Source organism: Silene latifolia, chromosome 8 (assembly GCF_048544455.1).
Source record: "Silene latifolia isolate original U9 population chromosome 8, ASM4854445v1, whole genome shotgun sequence".
Lineage (NCBI taxonomy): Eukaryota > Viridiplantae > Streptophyta > Magnoliopsida > Caryophyllales > Caryophyllaceae > Silene > Silene latifolia.
This window is the reverse complement of record NC_133533.1, coordinates 8,667,248-8,688,656: the sequence shown is the minus strand read 5'-3', so window position 1 is coordinate 8,688,656 and position 21,409 is coordinate 8,667,248. Positions and strand designations below refer to the sequence as shown.

The 21,409-nt window shown below is 32.8% G+C and overlaps 1 protein-coding gene and 1 long non-coding RNA gene across 2 annotated transcripts; one reads left to right on the top strand and one right to left on the bottom strand.

Moving 5' to 3' along the window:
• Positions 1–237: 237 nt before the first annotated feature.
• On the bottom strand, positions 238–963 carry LOC141594080 (uncharacterized). The gene is made up of 2 exons (XR_012521998.1): positions 830–963; positions 238–500 (listed from the first exon to the last, which is right to left on the bottom strand). It is a non-coding gene; the product is annotated as an uncharacterized LOC141594080 (long non-coding RNA).
• Positions 964–6,892: 5,929 nt separating this feature from the next.
• LOC141594078 (cytosolic sulfotransferase 5-like) lies at positions 6,893–8,085 on the top strand. The gene has a single exon (XM_074414275.1). It carries the CDS (start codon positions 6,922–6,924, stop codon positions 7,930–7,932), a length of 1,011 nt encoding a protein of 336 aa, XP_074270376.1. The 5' UTR covers positions 6,893–6,921; the 3' UTR covers positions 7,933–8,085.
• The last annotated feature ends 13,324 nt before the right edge of the window (positions 8,086–21,409 follow it).

The window sequence follows — 21,409 nt, the reverse complement described above, 5'->3', positions numbered from 1 at the left end:
TTCCAAGCTTTTATGAGTTCAATATTTCACCTATTGTACCAAGAAAAATAAAAATGACTAGACGTGGACAATTAGTTTACCATTTCTTTCTATTCGATTTTCTTCACTCACTTATAATCTCGGTTATCGTTTCGATTTTAATTCTTTATGTTATAAAATATAAGTGAAATTGATATATGTTCGTAAGTAAAGCAAGATGAAAATAGATACTGAGATACATACACAAAGAATATAACGTAAATAGAAAACATTGACCTTTATATTTTATTATATCGGAAACATACAAAGGATATGACCGAGTTTACGAGTATGAGATCGATGTATATACATCGAACACTCACATCAGTTAACTCAAAGTCTGAAATCAAACCACAAAAGGAAATTGATTAAAAACGAAAACATAACATGACACCCAGAAACTATAAGTAGTCGTAGCATAAAGGCCAATTAGTAAATATGCAGGATGCATTTTAGACCGTGCATGAAGCGTTGCCTCCATCCTGTGTGGCCAATATACAACAACAAAATTATTAGTTCAACTATCAACTTAATAATTAATCACAAATTCTCATTATAGACGGACACTATCCGTCTATACGTATAGACGGATATCATTTTCCCTCATAAAATACACATTTTGCCATAAAGTGGGAAGCACATGGGGTGCCCCACCTTATCCCCTACCCATTTTATTAGAGGTCTTTACCCGTCTGCTCGCTCCACCCGTCTATATCAAGATCTATTGTTAATTAATTAAGTCATCATAATAAATAAGAAAAGGAAGTTGGAGGATGTAAAGAAGAGAAGACTTATAAATCTGTAATTATACCTGCGTGGATGGAAATAACAGCCCTTCTTCGGGTGAATAATAAGTGGGGTTCAAGTTATTCATTGGGAAAGAGATGGCCATTGTAGTATATTAGTTTTTGAGTAGACAAGATTGAAAGATTATATGGTTTGTATGATTTTGCTGATGGTATGACTCCATTACTTTGCTCTTTATTTATAGACCCTTCAATAACACATACATACATACATACGTGGACACAAATCATACATACATACGTGGACACAACGATAATTAAGTATCATACTCTATATTAAATACTTCCTCCATCTCGGTCTTTTGTTGTTCATTGGTTTTGACACAAAGACTAAGGAAATAGGAAAAAGCCAATTACTGAATGACAAGTGGTTACTCATCAAATTCAATCTTAAAATAGAAAGGACAACAAATGACTGAGAAACTCCAAAATGGAAAACGACAACAAATGACCGGAACAGAGGGAATATAAAATTAAAGAAAATAAACATTTGTGAAATTGCGTTAGCCCGACCCGTTTACGAAGTATAAATCCGTACTTTATAAATATGAAATAGATCCGACCCGTATTTTTATCGAAACCCGATATAACCGAACCTGTTACCCGCCCGTTTGACAGGTTTACAGTCTTACCCAATGAATAACTTGAAGCCCGTTGCGCTCTTATGTATAAGGGTATACGTCCACTAATTCACGATAATAAACGTGAAATAAAGGAAGTAATGTTTCGCCTTACAATAATTTCTCTTGAATAATTTTTTTTGGAGAATGGGGGTTATTGTTTAGCAAATTAGTTAGATTTTTGGAGTTAATTTTAAATTATTTGGGATAAATGAGTTCACGTTATCAGTTTATTCATCCTTTTCAGTTTTTAGGTGATGATGCTAAGCTCTCTGGTGGCTTATATCTGTACCAATTTTCATATGCTACTGTTAAGTTTAAAAAAAAAAAGAATGCATGAAGCCGCCTATATTCTTAGCGGTTTGCATGCTTTGACATTACACCAACTAAAGAAATGATGATTTAAGCTCAGTAAAAGGATAAGCCGTTAGAGATCTTAGCGGCTTTACTATAATTCAATACTAAAAATTTGCAAATACACATTACACCAACTGAAAAGTGGTACAGATAGCGACTTTACCCAAAAACTAGGAAAAAAATAAAAGTGGTGACGTAAATCTATTGACCCTAAATAATTTAAAATAGATCCTAAATTCTTAATTAATTTGCTAAATAACCCCATTATTCAAAAAAAATTCGAATAGATAAGTTAGGCAGATATGTATGAGGAGACAGCCCTACAGAGATAAGACATGCATGCATGCATGGATTGTACATTTGTACGTTGCCATGTTACACTTGAATCACGTATGTGACTACGTTTAAACAAGGTGGTCCTTAGGTTATAAGTGAATACAAATTCTCATTAAAGACATATTCTCTTCGTCATAAGCCGAATATAGGTTAAATATTGCCATTTTAACGACAAATGTGACCAGTTATCTTAACAAATATTTCATCTTAAATGAATTATATTTCTCCTGCCTTCAACTTATCGGTGAGTAAACTTAGGTCCATGTTACCTTTTGAGTGGATGACAGGAAGTATACTTTTCGTTATAAGCCGAATATAGGTTGAATATTGACATTTTAACGACAAATGTGACCAGTTATCTTAACATTTCGTCTTATTAAATGGATTATATTTCTCCTGATCGTCTTCCGCAAAACTTATGGGTGAGTAAACTTGTCCATGGTATATTGAAGCCACATGTCCAAATGTATGTGTGTTAGTGTGATTCTTCTAGCTATAAATATGGAGACAAGTTATGCATGGACTTATACAATCATCTTCTCATCTCAAAAACCCTAATTCTCCGTATAAGTAAACCTTGATTACTAGAATGGCCACCTCTTTCCCAATGAATAACACGAAGCCCGCTCTTCTTACCCCCGCCCATTTCCAACCACCCACTCAGGTATAGTTACCGATTTACTCTAGAGTCTGGTCGCATAGAAAAGGTGTTATATATATATATATATATATATATATATATATATAGAGAGAAGAGATCAAGTGAGTCCATCCAACCTCATTGAGTCCCTAAGTCCTCTTTAGGACCATTGAAAAGATGAGATGAGAGGTTGAGATTGAAGGGAAAAAGTGGGGGATTAAGGCTAAAATTAGGGGATCAATCCTAATTAATCCCTTTCCCTCACTACCTTCACTAATCAAACCCTAATTTCACTATAAAACCCTTCTTTTTCCACCCACTTCTCTCTCATCTCACAATTATCCTCCCCCTCATCTCTCTAAAAACAAAAAAAAACTCAAATCCTCTCAAAAATCCAACAAAATTCAAAAACCAAATAATTCAAAAAAATTTTCCCCCTCTTCCTCACCTACCCGACCCCACGACCACCTCCACCGCCACCTACCACGCCCACCACACAGCCCCACCGCCACGACCACCCTCAACTCCCTCCTGTCCCGACACGCCCCATCCGCCACCACCACACCCTCACCTCCCTACTCAATCCACCACCACGCACACCACCACACGACAAACCCCACCCTCCCATCCCAAAACAAACTCGCACCCACCACAACTTCCGACCACCACCACGACAAACCCCACCCTACCATCCCACAAAAAGCCCAAAGCCCGCAACAACCACCACCCAAAAACCAATACTCCTCCACGGCACCACCAGATCCGCGACCCCACCACCACGACCAACCACGAAACCAGATCCACGACCGCCACACCAACACCAATAACGAAGGCCCACACATTCTCACAACCCGACACCCTTTCTCCACCATTGCCGACCACCACCAAGCCACCACCCTTTCTTTTTTTTTCAGATCTGTCGCACGACACCCACCGCACGCAGCCCCGACAACAACCTCCCACCACACGCAACCACAACTGCTTCGTCGCCTTTTTTTCTCTTTCTCTGACTTCAATTATTTTTTTTTGATTTTTTTCTCTTTCTCCTTTTTTTTTGCGGTTGGTTTGTCATGGGTGTTCTTTTTTTTTTGTTCTCACGGTTGGTTTCTCTTTCTCTGACTTCAATTTTTTTGTTTTTATAATCTTGCTTTGTTTCTATGATTATTGTTTACTGGTTTATGAGTTTTTAATTGTTTTTCCTTTTTTTTTTTTTTTGAAGATTTGAGAGTAGTTGTGTATATGTGTGTTGTTTTGTAGTTGTCGTGTTGTTTTGTAAATCTAACAAGTCGTGTCTCGTGTTTATTTGTGTCCTTTTTTTTTTTTCTCTCTTTATCGTTTTCCTTTTTTTTGTTTTTTTGTTTTTTTTCTTATTTCTTTACATTTACACTAATATGTCTTTACAATTACACTCGTATTTCTTTACATTTACACTCATAATTTTTACATTTACACTTGTATTTCCTCACATTTACACTCGTTTTTATTTAAATTTACACTTGTATCTCCTCACATTTACACTCGTATTTCTCTTATATTTACACTTGTATCTCCTCACATTTACACTCGTATTTCTTTAAATTTACACTCATATTTCTTAACATTTACAGTCGTATTTCTTAACATTTACACTTGTATTTCTTTACATTTACACTTATATTTCTTTACATTTACACTCGTTAAAATTATATAAATTTGCACTCATATTTTTTGTGGATATGTGTTGGTGGGGAAGGATGATGATGGTGGCATTTTTTGGTAGTCGGACTAAAGTTTTACTCGTAAAGGACAAAGTTGATGGTGACATTTTTTGTTAGTCGGACTAAAGTTTTACTCGTAAAGGACAAAGTTACACTTATAAAGGACCAAGTTCACACTCAAAGGACAAAATTTACACTCTAAAACCTTCAAATTGACTAAAAAATCAAATTTACACTCTTAAAATGTTACATTTACACTAGTAAAACATCACATTTACACTTGTAAAGTGTTAAAATTATATAAATTCAAAATTTCCGTCACATTTACACTTGTAAAACTCATACAACATTACATTTACACTTCTGAAATCTAAAAGTCAAAACTGATTAATTAGGGGCTAGAGAGAGAAAGAAAAATTAATTAGTGTGTAGAAATTTGATTAGTGGTAAATTTTTTTGGTAATTTTTAATCTCAACCATCCATCTCAATCCAACCATCCACATTTTTTTCCTTTTCTTTTTAAAGGCCTTTAATCAAATTCATCTCAACCTTCCATTTAGTCCATCCAATGGCCCTTAGAGGGACTTATGGACTCAATGGAAGTGGTGGACTCATTAGATCTTGACTCTATATATATATATATATATATATATATATATATATATTAACCTTCACTTTTTTACCTACTCCACCTAAGAGCAGATTCTATGTCCCATTTTTAAAATTTACGTATATTAAAAAGCAAAGAAGGGGTTATTCCTATTTAGAATAGGAGAGAGTATTATATTTCAATAATTATTATTTGCAACCGCCAATTTTTATATTTTACACATAATAATAAATAAGTGGATGACTAAAAAACATACGTCTTATTATAAGACAATCTTATTTTATAATTCATGATTCTATTGGACGAAAGTTCGTCTTATATTGTAAGACAATCCTATACTATTCTATTGGACGAAAGTACGTCTTATATTAAGTTGATAGTGAACTAATAACTTTGTGGTGTAAATTGATCACACAGGTTGGAGGAAACGCTTCATGCCCCGTGTAAAATGCATCGTGTACAGTTACTAATTGGCCTTTATGCTAGCTACGAGTGATAGTTTCTAAATGTGATTTTATGTTTATGTTTTTTTTTTTCTTTTGATGGTTCGATTTCAGACTTAGAGTTTATTGATATGATGTGGGTGTTTGATATACATCAACCTCATACTCATGGACTCAGTCATATCCTTTGTATATTTCCGATTTAATAAAATATAAAGGTCAATATTTTCTTTTTACGCTATATTCGTTTGTATATCCTAGAATTTATTTTCATCATGCTTTACTTACAAATACCCGATTTACTTACAAACATCAATTTCACTTGTATTGTATAACGTAAAAAATTAAAATTAAAATGATAATCAAAACTTGGGAAATTAAAATTAAAATTAAAAGTCGAATATATAGGACTTGGGAAACAAAATGAGTCTGATGGACACCGGTTCAATGAATGGCGTCCATAGATCACGTAAGTCCTAAGAGTATGAAATGAGAACATCTTGGCATATCAATTGACTTTACCATTCATTCGAGATTTCGAAAGTAAAGGTTTTGAAATATCAATCTCAACACTAAGTCGAGTGAATTGACCTCGCTCAGTCGAGGCCGTGTTCTTGTCTATGTGAATAACTTTTCCAACTTGGATCCTATCTTCTTCAAAAACATCTCATGCATTGAAGTACTCGACTGGTAGATTTGGTATGCGAATCCATGATGTGAGATGCTTGATACTATCTTTAAATGGAACAAAATTTGGAATCCATTTCCTTATCGTTAAGTAATGATCGTCTATCATCAATGGCCCTTGAGTTAAAACGAATTCATAATCTTGTCTAGAGGAAAATCTTGCGACATACTCCGTAGTAATTTCCCATAAGATCGGTAAGGGTGAGTTTACCTTTGATTTATGACGTAGTAGAAATAATTTTGGTGTTCTATAATATTAGACAAATTGTACACTTCTGCAGAACGTCCATAAATTCATGATTTTCATCCTAGCTGAAAGGCTGTATTCAAGTAAACCTAACAAAATTAATCCGATTTGAAAGATTTGAGCCCGATTAATCTTACCTATTCCTGACATCTGAGCTTGACCTAAACCTGAATTAACTCGACTTCATATAATCCAACCCGAATATTTATTACTCCACACTAATCATTAGCCACCAAAAACTAGATAATAACTGACCCGAAAATAACCTAACCCATAATAACTCAGCCCAGGCCAACTCGACCCGGTTAACCTATTTGCGAGATCTTCAAGGATCAGCTCTATACACTTGCAAAAGGCCCATACTTATCTTATCTATATATTATGGGACTATGTGCACCACACTTATCTTATCTATATATTATGTGACACTAACAAGTGTATGCCATCTTCATATTCACAATGAATACGAACGAAACACAAAACGAGATACCAATAATAATCTCCCAAGAAGAACTTGAAAGCCTCAAACAAAGCCTTCCACAAGTTCCTCGGAGCAACAATAAATTTGGACTAATAAACTACCAAGGCTCCTGGATCCCTGAATCATTTCTGGCTCGGATTCTCCTCATTCAAAGACATTTCCTAGCTCGAGATAGTGATCTCATTATTACCGGCCTACCAAAAACCGGCACCACATGGTTAAAATCTTTACTTTTCACAATTGTCAACCGTACAATTTACCCTGTTGATCAAAACCCTTTACAAAAAAATCATCCACAAGAGCTTGTATGCAACCTAGAGAATGATATTTATGGAGAGGCTTTTGCCTACCCGCGGCCGCAGCATCTTGATGAGATTCCCTCCCCAAGACTTTTCAGCACTCACTTGTCCTACACCTCACTTCCTGAATCAATCACGACATCCAATTGTCGACTTCTATATATTTGTCGAAATCCGTTAGACGTGCTTACCTCGCTTTTTCACTTTACAATAAGCTTTCGTAAAAATATAAATAACAAAGATCTGCTTCGTTATGAGGATCTATTTGATGATTTTTGTGCAGGCAGGTCCATTTACGGTCCATTTTTCGAGCACGTGGTTACGTATTGGAAAATGAGCTTAGAACAACCTGAAAAGGTGTTGTTTCTTAAGTACGAAGATCTTAAGGATGACCCAAAACACAATTTAAAAAGGGTGGCGGAATTTATAGGTATGCCTTTTACTCCATTTGAGGAAAGTCAAAGTGTCATTGACCAAATAATAGAGTTTTGTAGCATTGGAAATATGAAGGAATTGGAAGTCAACAAGAGTGGAGTCATTAATAAGTTTTTTGAGAAGAAAAGTTATTTTAGGAAAGGAGAGGTAGGAGAGTGGAGAAACTATTTCACACCACTCATGGTCGAGAAGATGACTAAACTTATGGAAGAAAAACTCGAAGGAACAGGATTAACCTTTAAATTAATTCCATAAGAAAAATGAGATAGCGTCATTATTTTATGGCTCCATTCTATAAATAAAGTAAGTGGTTAAGTTCTGCGGTTCAGGTATTAAGTATGTATGAAGTGCTGAATGATATAAATGTAATCTACTTCTTTCTTATGTTATATTTTAACTTGTTCTTTGTGATTTAATTTGTAAATACCATCGGATGGTAATATGGTACTATATCATTCATTGAAGTGCAGCGAATGTTGCGTCATTGTGTACAATTTGTACAATTTGTTAGACCAGACAAGGTTTATCTCTTTCATAACTAACTATACCAGATTAATAGATTTCCGCGCAGATGGTTATATGAAGAAACATCGATATTACAGAAACGATTTTATCTAATACGGAGTGGTGATCTTTGTTTTAAAAAATTGCATTTCGTTCGATCTTTTAAGACTTGTATTCAATTGATTTCGCTTTCGAACCGTTTTCATTAGTCACAATGTACAACAAAAATAACCAAATGGATTTGGTGTGGTGGTTGCTCACCTCATCCCTTAACCATGAGGTCAGGGGTTCGATCCCTGTCCATGGGAATGGAGTAAACTCTTTGGCCAGCCGTTTACCTCTTCGTGAGAGCACTCGCGACGAGGGATTATACACTGTTGTCAACGGTGAATACCCCGGTTTACACCAAAAAATGTACAACAAAAATGTAATCTAAATGTTGGCGTTTGTCGGAACATATATGAACACGTAATCCGTGAACTTTGGTTGTATGTACTATGTAGTACCAAAGCGTAAAATGGTGTACATGTAAGATGTTCAGTGTCCCTTCAACTCATCAAAATGGTAAGTAGTAGTATTTCCATTGCCGTGTGCACTTTCGAACATCAATCCAAATCCAAAACAGGTGGGTGTGAGCTATGTTATAATAGAGAGAATTATGGAAAAGATTGAATTATATTAAGAATTGCATAAATTATAATCCATAAATATTATTAAAAGGTTAGACATTAAACGCCACGTAGATAAATGTGACATGGCAACAATTAATTGTGACGTGGCAAAATATAGTCCACGTGGAAATACTAGCATAGTAGTACACATGAACAAAAAAAATTATCAATTCCACATTTAAAAGTTATCTTATAATTAATGGTAAAAAACTAAATTTAGATAATTTTAATTTCATACGTAGACAAATGTGACATGACAACAATTAATTGTGCCGTGGCAAAATATAGTCCACGTGGAAATACTAGCATAGTACACATGAAAAAAAAAATTATCAATTCCACATTTAAAAGTTACTCTCATAATTAATGGTAAAAAACTAAATTTAGATAATTTTAATTTCGTAGAATAACTTTTAAATCACTCTCATGCAAAGTGGGTTTAATAACAATAATAATCTATAAATATAATTAAAAAGCAAGTCAAACTATCAACCATCAACTATATGTCTTATTTTAATTTCATAAGATAATTTATAAACCATTCTCATGCAAACCTTTTACATTACATTTCTCCTTGCTCCATATTTATGTATGTAAAATTAATAATTCTATAATCTAAATACAATATATATATATATATATATATATATATATATATATATATATATATATATATATATATATATATCTATATATATATATATAGAGAGAAAGGATCATGTAAGTCCACCTTTTTTGGTTGAGTCCTTGAGTCCTCATCCTAGCCTTTAGATCTAATATAATGGATGGCTAGGATTAGAGTAAGGGTCTTTGGGATATAAATATTACAAAACCCTAATTTTTTACAACCCTCCCTCCACTTCACTGCCTCACTTCTCCCTCTTCCTCTCTCTAACCTATATCTCTCATTTCTCTCTAAAAATCCTGACCACTCCCTCGCCGCCACCAGCCATCCATTAACCACCACGCCACTGCTCTACCACAATTCTCCCTCCTCTCTTTCTAACCCCTTACCCCGACGCCGCCAAGCAAAACAACGGTCGCCAGAGACCGACGATCTTCCTTTCGGCCTCCTCTTTGCATTTCGTCTTCCTCTTCGAAATTTGAAGACCAAATTTCAGATTTTTTTTTTTTTTATTTCAGATCTGGTGGTGGTTGTTATTTTCAGATTTTTTTTTAAAAAATAAAATAAAATAAGGGATGGTGGTGGTTGTTATTTGTCGGCGGTAGTGCTGGTGGTTTGTGGTGGGGTTGCTTTTTGTTTGTTGTTGCGGTTTGTTGGTTGTTGTGTGGTGCTGGTGGTTTTCTTTTTTGTTGGGGTTTGGTTGGTGTCGGGTGGTGGTTGTTGTTGTGGAGATGGTTGGGCGACGGTGTGGTCAGATCTAAGTTTTTTTTTTCAATTGAAATTGTCGTCGTTGGCGATCTGAAAGCGGCGAGGGGTGATGGTTGTGGTGGTCATGGTTGTATTAGACTCTTGTCGGACTAAAGTTACACGCTTAACGAACTAAAGTTACAAGCTTATCGAACTAAAGTTACAGCCTTGTCGTACTAAAGTTACAGTCGTATCGGAGTACAATTACACTCATCAGACTAAAGTTACACTCTTTAAGGACAAAAGTTACACTTGAAATGACTAAAGTTACAATAGAAAAGTATAGTAATTGAAATTTTTACATCAAACTACCATACGACTAAAATTACGACTTCAGCGAGTAAAATTACACTTGAAAGGGGTAAAGTTATACTCGTAAAAGTATATAAATTCAAATTTATACATAAAAATCACCATATGACTAAAGTTACATATTTGACGGCTAAAGTTACACCTTCAATGACTAAAGTTACACTCATAAAAGTATATAAACTCAAAGTTTTACATATAAACTACCATATTACTAAAGTTATAATTCCGACGACTAAAATTACACCCCCAACGACTAAAGTTACATTCGTAAGACACTAAAGTTACATAGATTTTTGTTAAAATTACATAAATTTTAATTTATAAATTCAAATTTGTATATAAAAGTTGGCCTTAAAAGATAAGATACACTTATAAATCATTAAATGGCTAAAGTTACACTCATAAATCAGTAAAGTTACACTCAAAAATGATTGGCTAAGAATAGGACTTAGGGACTCAACCAAAATGGTGGACTTACCTGAACCTATCTCTATATATATATATATATATATATATATATATATATATATATATATATAACTTAAAGGCATGCTAAATTACCTATCATAATCTACATGTCATATTTATACAATAATATAAAAAGGCTATCTTGAGCATATGTATAAGACATGCGACATCGTAGAATCTGTAATACTCTGTATTTTATATTACTATTTAAGTCGGGTTAATTGTTTAGTCGATAATTACGTTAAGTTATTTTACTTGACTCGCGTTGTATCGTAAGATCGAGTTGTTTCGTAAGTTTTTTGAGACGGGTTTATATGGAATTCGAGATGTGAGCTAACCCATTTACCCTCGACCCATTTGAGTTTACCCAATAACATGTTTAACCCGATTAACCGACCACCCAACATCATGTTTTTAACCTAATTTCACCCTAGCACTACAAAACCCTACTCCCTCACCCGCCTCCCTCATTTGATCGGCATCAATATCAACCTTCACGCAAATCGAGAGAGAGAGAGTGAGTGTGGGTGTTGACGGCGCAACAAGGAAGGCTTTAGGGTGGTTGTCGACGTCCGTAGGCGACCCTGGTGGCTGTTGTAGTGGCAGAAAAGGTATGAGTGCAACCCTTCCCTTCTGTTTTCGCTTTTTCTGTCGGGTTTTGATTGTTGTGGCGTGTCTTAGGGAGGCGGTACTGGTGGTTGTTGACGGGGTATCTGAGTTGTGTGGTACGTGTCGGATGTTGTGGTGGTTGTTAGGGAGGTTTTAGGCGGTCGTAGTGGCAGGGAGAGGCGGCATCGACATAGGGTAGCAACGGGTTAAAAATACGGGTTTCAGGCGGGTTTAGACGGTTAGGATTGGGGTGGCGCCACCGTGGACTCGGGGGAGGTCGAAACGGCGGCGCCACGACGTCTGGGTGCGTTGTCTGACGGCGAGCAGGGCTGTGGTGGTTTGGCAGGGGATAGGTGATGGCTGCGGTGGTTGTAAGTCGAGAACAGGGGGCGGTTGGTGAGGCACGGTGGTGAACCGAGGCCAAACGACGACCCTGGTTTGACTCGCCGACAACGATCGACCTTGTTGGGGCGGTCGTTGGTGGTCAGGTCAAACTGGGGGTTTGGGCTGGTGGCTGACACGGGCTAGAGGCGGCGCTTGGGAGCGTGGGAGTGCGTGTGAAGGGACGGTGGTGATGACGGGTTGTTTTAGTTTTGAAACGGTTTTGTCGTAGATTTAATCGTTATAATTCGTTAATTTGTCGTATTCTTAGTTAGTTAATTTAATTCCCGAGTTATTTAAAATATTTAGAGATGGGTTTTGAGTCGGGTTTGTTAAAATGGAAAAGTCTATATATCGGAAAGTTTCCATTTAAGAAAACTTTCCATTTAAAGAAGTTTCTATTTTTAGTAACTTTCTATTTTGGGAACGAGAATAGTTTAAGTAATTGTTTATCATTTATTTATCTTTCGGAGGGCGAATTTGTTGTGGAATATTACCGAGTACCCGACTATTTGACTCAAAGATCGAGGTAGGGAATACACTCGATTGAGTTCTTACGATTATAAAGAGTTGGCATGTTCGGTGATTATATGACACATCTGATTATCTTATTTATCTTGTTGAGCATTATTGTTTCATACGTTTTATACATTGCATTTGCATCGGAGTTGGAGTTGGAGGAGATGAGATTATTGCGATTAAGGCCCAGGGGTTCTGCAGACTTGCCCCGGTGTCCTCGGCCACGAGTTAGGTATATCGACGACGGTCGATTGATATAGTCTGCCGGGGATCGGTATGGCTGGGCGTTCCGGGATGTGTGTGATGGAGTTGAGATTGGAGGATCATATCATTGCATTCTTTATTATATCGTATTACCTACTCAACGTCGCGGTTGACCCCGTGTGTATTCGTATACGCCGTGATGATCCATTTACTTGGGAGCAGATTGACAGTTGTTGAGACATATGGAGTGGGCGGGGAGAGAGCATGGATCACCTGACTTAGAGCTAGCCCACTTTTATTTCAGTTTAGCTATCAGACTTTATTTTCAGTTTTGGGACATGTTCCATTTGAGTTGTAAACATTTAAAACTTTCAATTTAAAGTACTGTTTATTTTTCCTTTGTTATCTACTGCCTCGGGTTTCCGAGATGGTAACACCCTTCTTTATCTGAGGAGTCCTAGTCCAGACCCTTAAATAAATGGGGGTGTTACAGAATCACTAAGAAACTTTCATTTGATAATATGTGACTAATTAATAATATTCATTTATAGAATTAAGATTGAATACTTATTATTACGTTTATGACCCCTTATTCATCTCTAACTCTTCATTTTCTCTTTAACGCTTCCTTTTCCTTTTTGATGATTCATTTCTCCCCCTAAAATTTAATTCCTTATTTGATGCTAAGTTAATATAAGTAAAGTCTTTAAAATAAGCACTTTTATTTTTTACCCTCTTTTTCTAACCTTTTGGCATATTCATATGTTATTGAAACTTTCCATTGCATATAATTTTTATTAATCATTTACATTTGTGAAAAAAATAAAGTTATATCATACATAAGATTTGTGTTTTATTTGGTATTGTTTAAATGACTTTTATTGATGTCAGTTTGTATTTCTCACCTTGATTTATTTTTGCAGATGGAATGGTACAATTTTCTTATTATTGCAAAGTTGGATTGTGCAGTTAATTACGTTATACATAAGGTATGTTCTGCGAGTTTTGTTTGTGTGATTTATATAAGCTTATTGTAAATAAAATGCACAGTTTTTTGTAATTTATCCACTAATGTCGCTTAGTGGTAGATTTATTTTATACTATCTTTATGTAAACCCTCTTACAAGATTAATTGAATTATCGTTAAATGTATGTTTGCTTCTTATTCTATTTTTGTAGGTGATGCTTCCTTTGTATTCTCATAATATTAACATAGTGTGTTAAAAAAAACTACATGGAAAATGTGTAGGCAACAGAAAGATTTAGTTGAACAAAAACTTGATATCCGTCCTTGAACCATGTTCTAATGATATTAAAACTTATTTGGTACGTAATTGTCCCACTTGATATAAAAACAAAACATTTTTAGTTTTTAATTCGAATTTAGAGGATCTTAGTAAATTCTTTTTTTTTTATCTCTGTTTTTGTAAAAAAAAAAAAAAATACAATATAGTTAAAAGGCTACTTAAAACATCTAATTTTAATTCACATGTCATTTTTATATTGGTCAATATTAAGGCTACATCAGACTTATTTATTAAAATTCTTCATAAGATTTACTAATATTCTTTGATGGAAATCATAATACTGATCATGATTTAAATTATAAAAATTAATTAACAATTTACTCTCATCATTTAAATCGTACAATTTGTCCATCTAACTCTTCATTAACCATAAAGATAGTAGTTAAAAGGTCTTATATATAGTAAATAAAAAGTCTAATAATTTGGATAATAAAGCAACTAATAATATTTTTTAGTGGAAACCATAAGATCATGTACTAAATTACAAAAGTAAATTAAGAATTTACTCTCATTATTTATCCATATAATTCCTCATTAGTAATACAGATAGTAGCTAAAAAGTCTTATATCTGGCTTTTGGACTTACCTCCTGTTGGGATTTGGAGTAGATGGACCAAGGCTTATAACCTAAAGTCTGGTACCATTTGGGATGCTACAACTAAGGACCAGTTTTCTGAGAGCATGAAGGGCATACTTGAAGTAAAGAATGACATGATCAAGGCTGCTGGATCACCTCATGCTGCTCAGGCTCTTTTGCAAAGCTGGTGTGTGGGGGGTAAATATCATATTCAGTCTGCCTATCACTGGTTTCGTCCTAAGTTTGACAAGTTGCCTATCCTAAAAGCAGTCTATGGCAAAGCTGTTGAGCCTAGACATGCCCTTATAGCCTCTTTAGCTGTTTAGAAACGTTTAGCCACTGTGGATACACTACAAGCAAGAGGCCTGATCATTGTCAACAGATGCATTCTTGTGGGAATGCAAATGAGTCCCACACTCACCTATTTTTTAAGTGCCCTTATTCTCAGGCTCTTTGGCAGGGAATGTTGAATTGGATGAAGATCCCTGGCCGTAGCAATAGCTACATAGCTGAGCTGAAATGGTGTAAGGGTAGAAGACAAAAGAAGCATTGGAAGCATGCTTGGTATGTTTGCTGTCTAATTGAAGCTATATATGGAGTATGGGCTGAAAGAAATCGCAGGCTCTTCTCTGAGCATGAGACTTCAGTGGAGCAAGCCTTACTTAGCATCAAATATACCATCAGTGTTTCGCTTTTGTATATGTTTCCTACTCTCAAATGAGAGAATTAGGGCTTGTCTTAATGCTTGGTTGGCCTTTTTGTAAAAAGGCTTAAGTGGTTATTCTTTGTAAAGTCTTGTATTCTTTTCTTTCCCCCTTGAGGATGAATGAAAGGAATTATAACTTTTTACAAAAAAAAAAAAAGCTTCACAATTTCTCATATTGTTACTTTTGATTTATTTCAAAACCATCTTAAATATTGTAATTAGCACACTTGCGAAAAAGTGAAAAATAAGGTGTATATGTGCATGTGATTCAAACGTTCATAGTCTTCTTAAAAGTACTCCATATTTCTATCTTTTAAGATTTTCAAATATTAAACGTTTAATAAGTTGTATAGTTAGTTTTGTAATTAAGATGATACTTATTTAATTTTAATTTTTTAATTTTAATTTTATCTATCTCAATTTGCAGATTATTGATTGTGAGGAGGCTATTAAAAAGTGGAGATTACATATTTTGATCTAAATGTGAAAAACGAAAACATATTTTTACTCTTTTAGTTGGCTTACAAAGCATCACCATTCATCATCGGCGAGATTCTCTATTTTACATGTATATTTTTGATAAAAAGTATAGATTTTAAGGAAAAGTTAAATTAATAGTATCTATTTAACTTTCTTAAAAAAAATCTATCAGATATGTAACCGCGATCTTGGAGTGCTTTGTTTATCGACCTAACGACACAGCCGTTTTGAGCTTAAATATTTATGACGTACATCATAAATACATAAAAATAACAAATTTGTAAAAAATTTAAACAAATATTTATAGTTATAAAATTAGCTACATTAAATTGTTGACTACAAAATATTCATGAATAATATTAACATGTATTAAAATATATGGAAATAAAATTCAAATTAAAACTTTTATCTATATTACTATGATCATGAAAATAATGTAAAAGAAGTAAATATTTTCAAATGTTTGGTTTATAGCTTATTCGCGATAAAAAAATTATTTTATATTTAAGTTAAAGATGGACGTCAGCAAAAGCAAATAACTGGGAAAAATAGAACAAGTCTGCGATATTCGCGGGTACAAAACTAGTTACAAGTGTTAAAAGGTATTTATACACAAATAAATAAGAGATACCTAAGCTAGGGTATAGCCGTGTAATACCTTGATAAGCAAGGCAATGATAACAATTTTCCTAAACTAAAAATATACAATACGATTACAACTTTACAAGATTTATGGCAAAAGATATAAATACAATATATATTAAGGTTCCAAGAGAATAATAGAAATATCTAGAATATAGAATTAATATTCTTTACAAGCTAGACCTGTCAAATGGGTTGGGCGGGTCGAGTCTCAGGTCGAGTCAATATACAGATCGGGTCATACGCTTCACGGGTCGGGTTAGGGTCAGAATACGAGTTAAGAAATAATTTACAACGCCTTTTTTTAACGATTTTTTTGATCAAAAAAATATTCTTTTAAAAATGTAAAACGTATTTAAAATCAATATTTAATCATATTCAATGTTTAGTTTACATTGATTATATTGAGTGATTTACAAAATTATTGGATTAAAGTTTTTTTAATAGTTATTTTAAAATTAAATATTATAAAAGATTTATAAAATTGACTTATTAATTGTGTTTATATTTTAAGTAATAAAAAAATAATTTTTTTACTATTTTTTCAAATATAATATAAAAATATTAATATTTTAATAAAATTCTTGATTTACCTTTGACCCAACGGGTTGACCCGTTCGGGTCGGTTCTAGACCTTAAAATAACGGGTCATTTTGGATCAGATCGGATCTAGACCTTAAAATAATTGTGTAGTTGTATAATATTGTTGATTGTGTGTTTCGGTCTCTGAATTTTGTTTGTTAACTAAGTTGATATTCTAAAGAAGTATGCTTTTTTATAAGCAACTAGTTTTGTGACTCATGCAATGCACGAATTTTATCAAGGCGCTTCCTTAAAACTTTGTCCTGATACAAAAATTTAATAAAGGGGAAGGAAAATGGAGACCAATTTTTTTTTCAACTATAAATGGAAGATTTTAAGATAAAATGTAAAATGGTTGACAGATGTTGTGAAATAATCCATGTTGTGGTAAGGTTTAAAATAGGGAATACAGAGTATAATCCTTCTTAAAACTTATTCATGCATATGTTTGTTCAAAGTGGGTTGCGAAGTTGAAATGTACTTTTTTGTTAGTAAGTCGACGTATACTTAATGTGATGACATTATAAATAAATAAGGAACACATAGTTTTATTTACGTGGAAATTCTTATGTTAATGACAAAGTATGCAAACTTAAATTCATTTTGGTGGACTATCTTGTGAATTTGAGTTGTATTACAGTTATTATCTACATAACATTCTAAACATGATGATGTAACTTATTGCCTCAAGTCATATGCATAATCATTTTTTATTGTATTTAATTACTTTGTAGGGTAACAACCGAATATTCTACATCACGTTTCAAACCAAACAATTGTTATGACTAATCACATACTGCAAATCTGGCGGAATCTTGAAATAGGACGAATTTGTATTAACAATGTAAATCAAACTACTTAATGAATGCACAATATCTTCCATATTAGCTTGTTCAATTACATAATCTATACGTACTACTTGCATGCTAACAAAAAAAAATACATGTAAGCAAATTAATCACCTTATAAGCAGACTACAATTAATAATCACGTGATTTAGAGATTAGAAAGGAAGGATCCAGAGTTGGTTATTTGACTTCATCTCTCTCTCTATATATATATATAAGAGAGTTTTTTCGAGCGATTCTAGAGCGTCCACATCATCAAAAATTAATTTAGGGAAGTTTCATAAATAATATTTTCCACATAGAAAATAAAGTGGAGAATCTTTTAATTATTATAATATCTATATTTCCTATTTTATATTCATGAGAAGTTTCTAATTTTTATATAAAAACTTTGACATTTCATTTGGCAAAAAAATGTTGTTATAAAAATTATGAAGATAATATAATTAGATTCGTGGTAAAAAAATGCTTTCATTAGAGTATAGATTTCATATGATTTGCACATACGAGAATTAAAGATGATGTACTTCTTTTAATATGTTATATGTCCCACATCGAAAAACAATGTTAGTGTGGTGATTATAATAAGTATAAATTATAAAATTGTCCCATATCGAAAGATTAACATAAGGTGGGTGATCCTATGATTATAAATAGGAGTCATCATTGGAACCTATATACCAACCAAAAACCTTTTGAGTCTCTTAAGTATTGTTTTGGAGAGCTCTTAAGAGTTTATATCATTATCTTCACAGTATGATATATGCATATTTTTTCTATATTATGTATTATGTTCAAGTGATGTTTATAATCTTTATATAAAAACTTATACATCTCATTTGCCAAAAAAGTATTATAAAAAAAATGTACGAATAATAATAAATAGTACTCCCCCCATTCAAGACCAAATACAACATTTTCATTTACACACTTGCCAAGACACAAATTACAACGTAAATATCTTTAAGTTTACATTATAAAAAATTTAAAAATTTGAAATTCTCATTGTACTTTATAAGTGAATCAAATAAGATCTCACATGACCATATTTTGTTTAACATATTGCAAGGAATCGTAAAGATTCTATTCGTTCATGAATAGTGTAAAAAAGGAATGTTGTATTTGGTCTTGAATCGAGAGAGTATAGTATTTGCTCGTTATTATTAACCCGGGCTAGATGTCGAATTATGTGCGAAATAGATGGTGTATTTCTAAGTATGTTATTTGTCCACATTGAAAAATATGTTGGTGTGGTGAATATATTACATATAAATAATAGAATTGTCCCACATCGAAAGTTTAGCATAAGGTGGTCGGGTAATCATATGATTATAAATCGAAGGCATCCTTAGAACCTAAATACCAACCCAAAACCTTCTGAGTCTCTTAAGCATTGTCTTGGAGAGCTCTTAAGAGTTTATATCATTATCTCCACGATATGATATATATGTTTATAATTTTTGTATAAAAACTTATACATCTCATTTAGCAAAAAAGTAACATAATTTTTTTTTTTTGAAAAATTATATAATTAGATTCGTGGTAAATAAATGCTAGCATTAGAATATAGTATCATATTATTTGCACATATTTGTTTGTTCCACATTGAAAAATAATGTAGATGTGGTAAATATACTACATATAAATAGTTGAATTGTCCCACATTAGAAGATTATCATGAGGTGAGATATCACATGATTATAAATATGAGTCATATTTGAAACTTAGGGGTATCAACCCAAAATCTTTTGAATCGCTTAAAAATTATCTTAGAGAGTTCTTATAAGAGTTTGTATTAATGACATTACAACAATACCATACAAATATTAATCACGTAAATATTTATAAAAGCGATTATATATTACTATATTACTATATTAGTGATATTATAATGTTTATTTTAAGACAATCGATAGTATAATAATTTTATTTAAGATAAAATCATAATAAAAAAATAAATGGGTGCTAAATATACATAAATTGGTTATTAATGTGTCATATAATGATAATCTCTATACTAAAATAGAAAATATAAGAATTATAATACAATCAAGTGATGCATAAAAAGATCTTGAATCAACAAACAAATCAATAATGAGCTTTTTTACTTTGATAAATAGTACAATTAAATCTTTTTAACTTTCAAATATAGGTAATATTATGCCTCATTACATTTGAGTAACTATAACACATCATAATTTTTAACCATTAATAAAAATCGCACCAGAAAATGAAAATATTTTGCATTTGTTTATACATTTTATTGCTCCCTCAATTACATCTTAAAAGTCGTGTTAGGAAAAAAATGTAATTTAAATCATATCATTTGTACATATTTTAATTGTGGCAAAAAATGAAAAAGAACGTACGAATATAAATAGATAGTATAGTATTTTCTCATTATTATTAAATCGGGTTGGATATCGAAATAAGTGCAAAAAAGATGGTGTACTTTTTCGTGTGTTATTTGTCCTACATTGAAAAATAATGCAGGTGTGGTAAATATACTACATACTAGTTTGAATGCCCGTGCGTTGCAACGGGGTAATTAACTTATTTATAATGCAAAAAAAAAACGTAAGGGTTTAATGTTTACATTCTATGTCTAATGATTTGTTTACATATTATTAAAATATCTCTTTTAAAAAAAATAAAAAATTAATATATACGTGGGTTAACTCTTATTTATAATCATATAATCACCCCACCTTATACTAATCTTTCGATGTGGTACAATTCTACTATTTATAAGTAATATATTCACCAAACTTGGATTATTTTTTTGATGTGGGACAATTCTACTATTTATACGTAGTATATCATCAAACTCGCATTGTTTTTTAATGTGAGACAAATAACAGACTCAGAATTACACCATCTTTTTTACACTTAGTTCGACATTCAACCAGATCCCGAATACCGAATACGGTTAATTGTTACTCATTATATTTAATAGTTATATTTAAATTTAATAATATGATCAAGTACTCTCCATTAATATTTGTCGCTGTTTTTCTTCATTTTTTTTTATCATAATTGAGATACGAAAATTTCCCGTGATACCCCTTAATTTTGTCAGATTTTTCATGTTACCCCTACTTTTAAGAATCTGCCTATGGTATCCTTGAAGTTCCATTTTTTTGCCCATGGTACCCCCTAATGTAAAGGTTGTTAAATAGACGTTATGTTTGATGGCGTGGCAATAAAATAACAATTAAAAAATAAAACCCCCTTTATTGTTTTATTGGTACAGATATCTCTCTCTTTTAAATGAAATTTTAATTAAGTATATCATTATAATATTGGAAATTTCTCATGGTAACCTTGAACTTTGATAGATTACACATGGTACCCCTAATTTTAAGTTTCTACAAATGGTACCCCTGTGTTCACCTTTTTCCTTCCCAGAATACCATTTGACAACTTCCGTCATAACGTCATTGCTCCTATGACTTTTGACCCCTTTTTCTTTTGTTATCTAGTACACAAACACTTCATCATCTAATTCTTAAATCCAAATTTTATTTAATAAACTAACATTTAATACCTA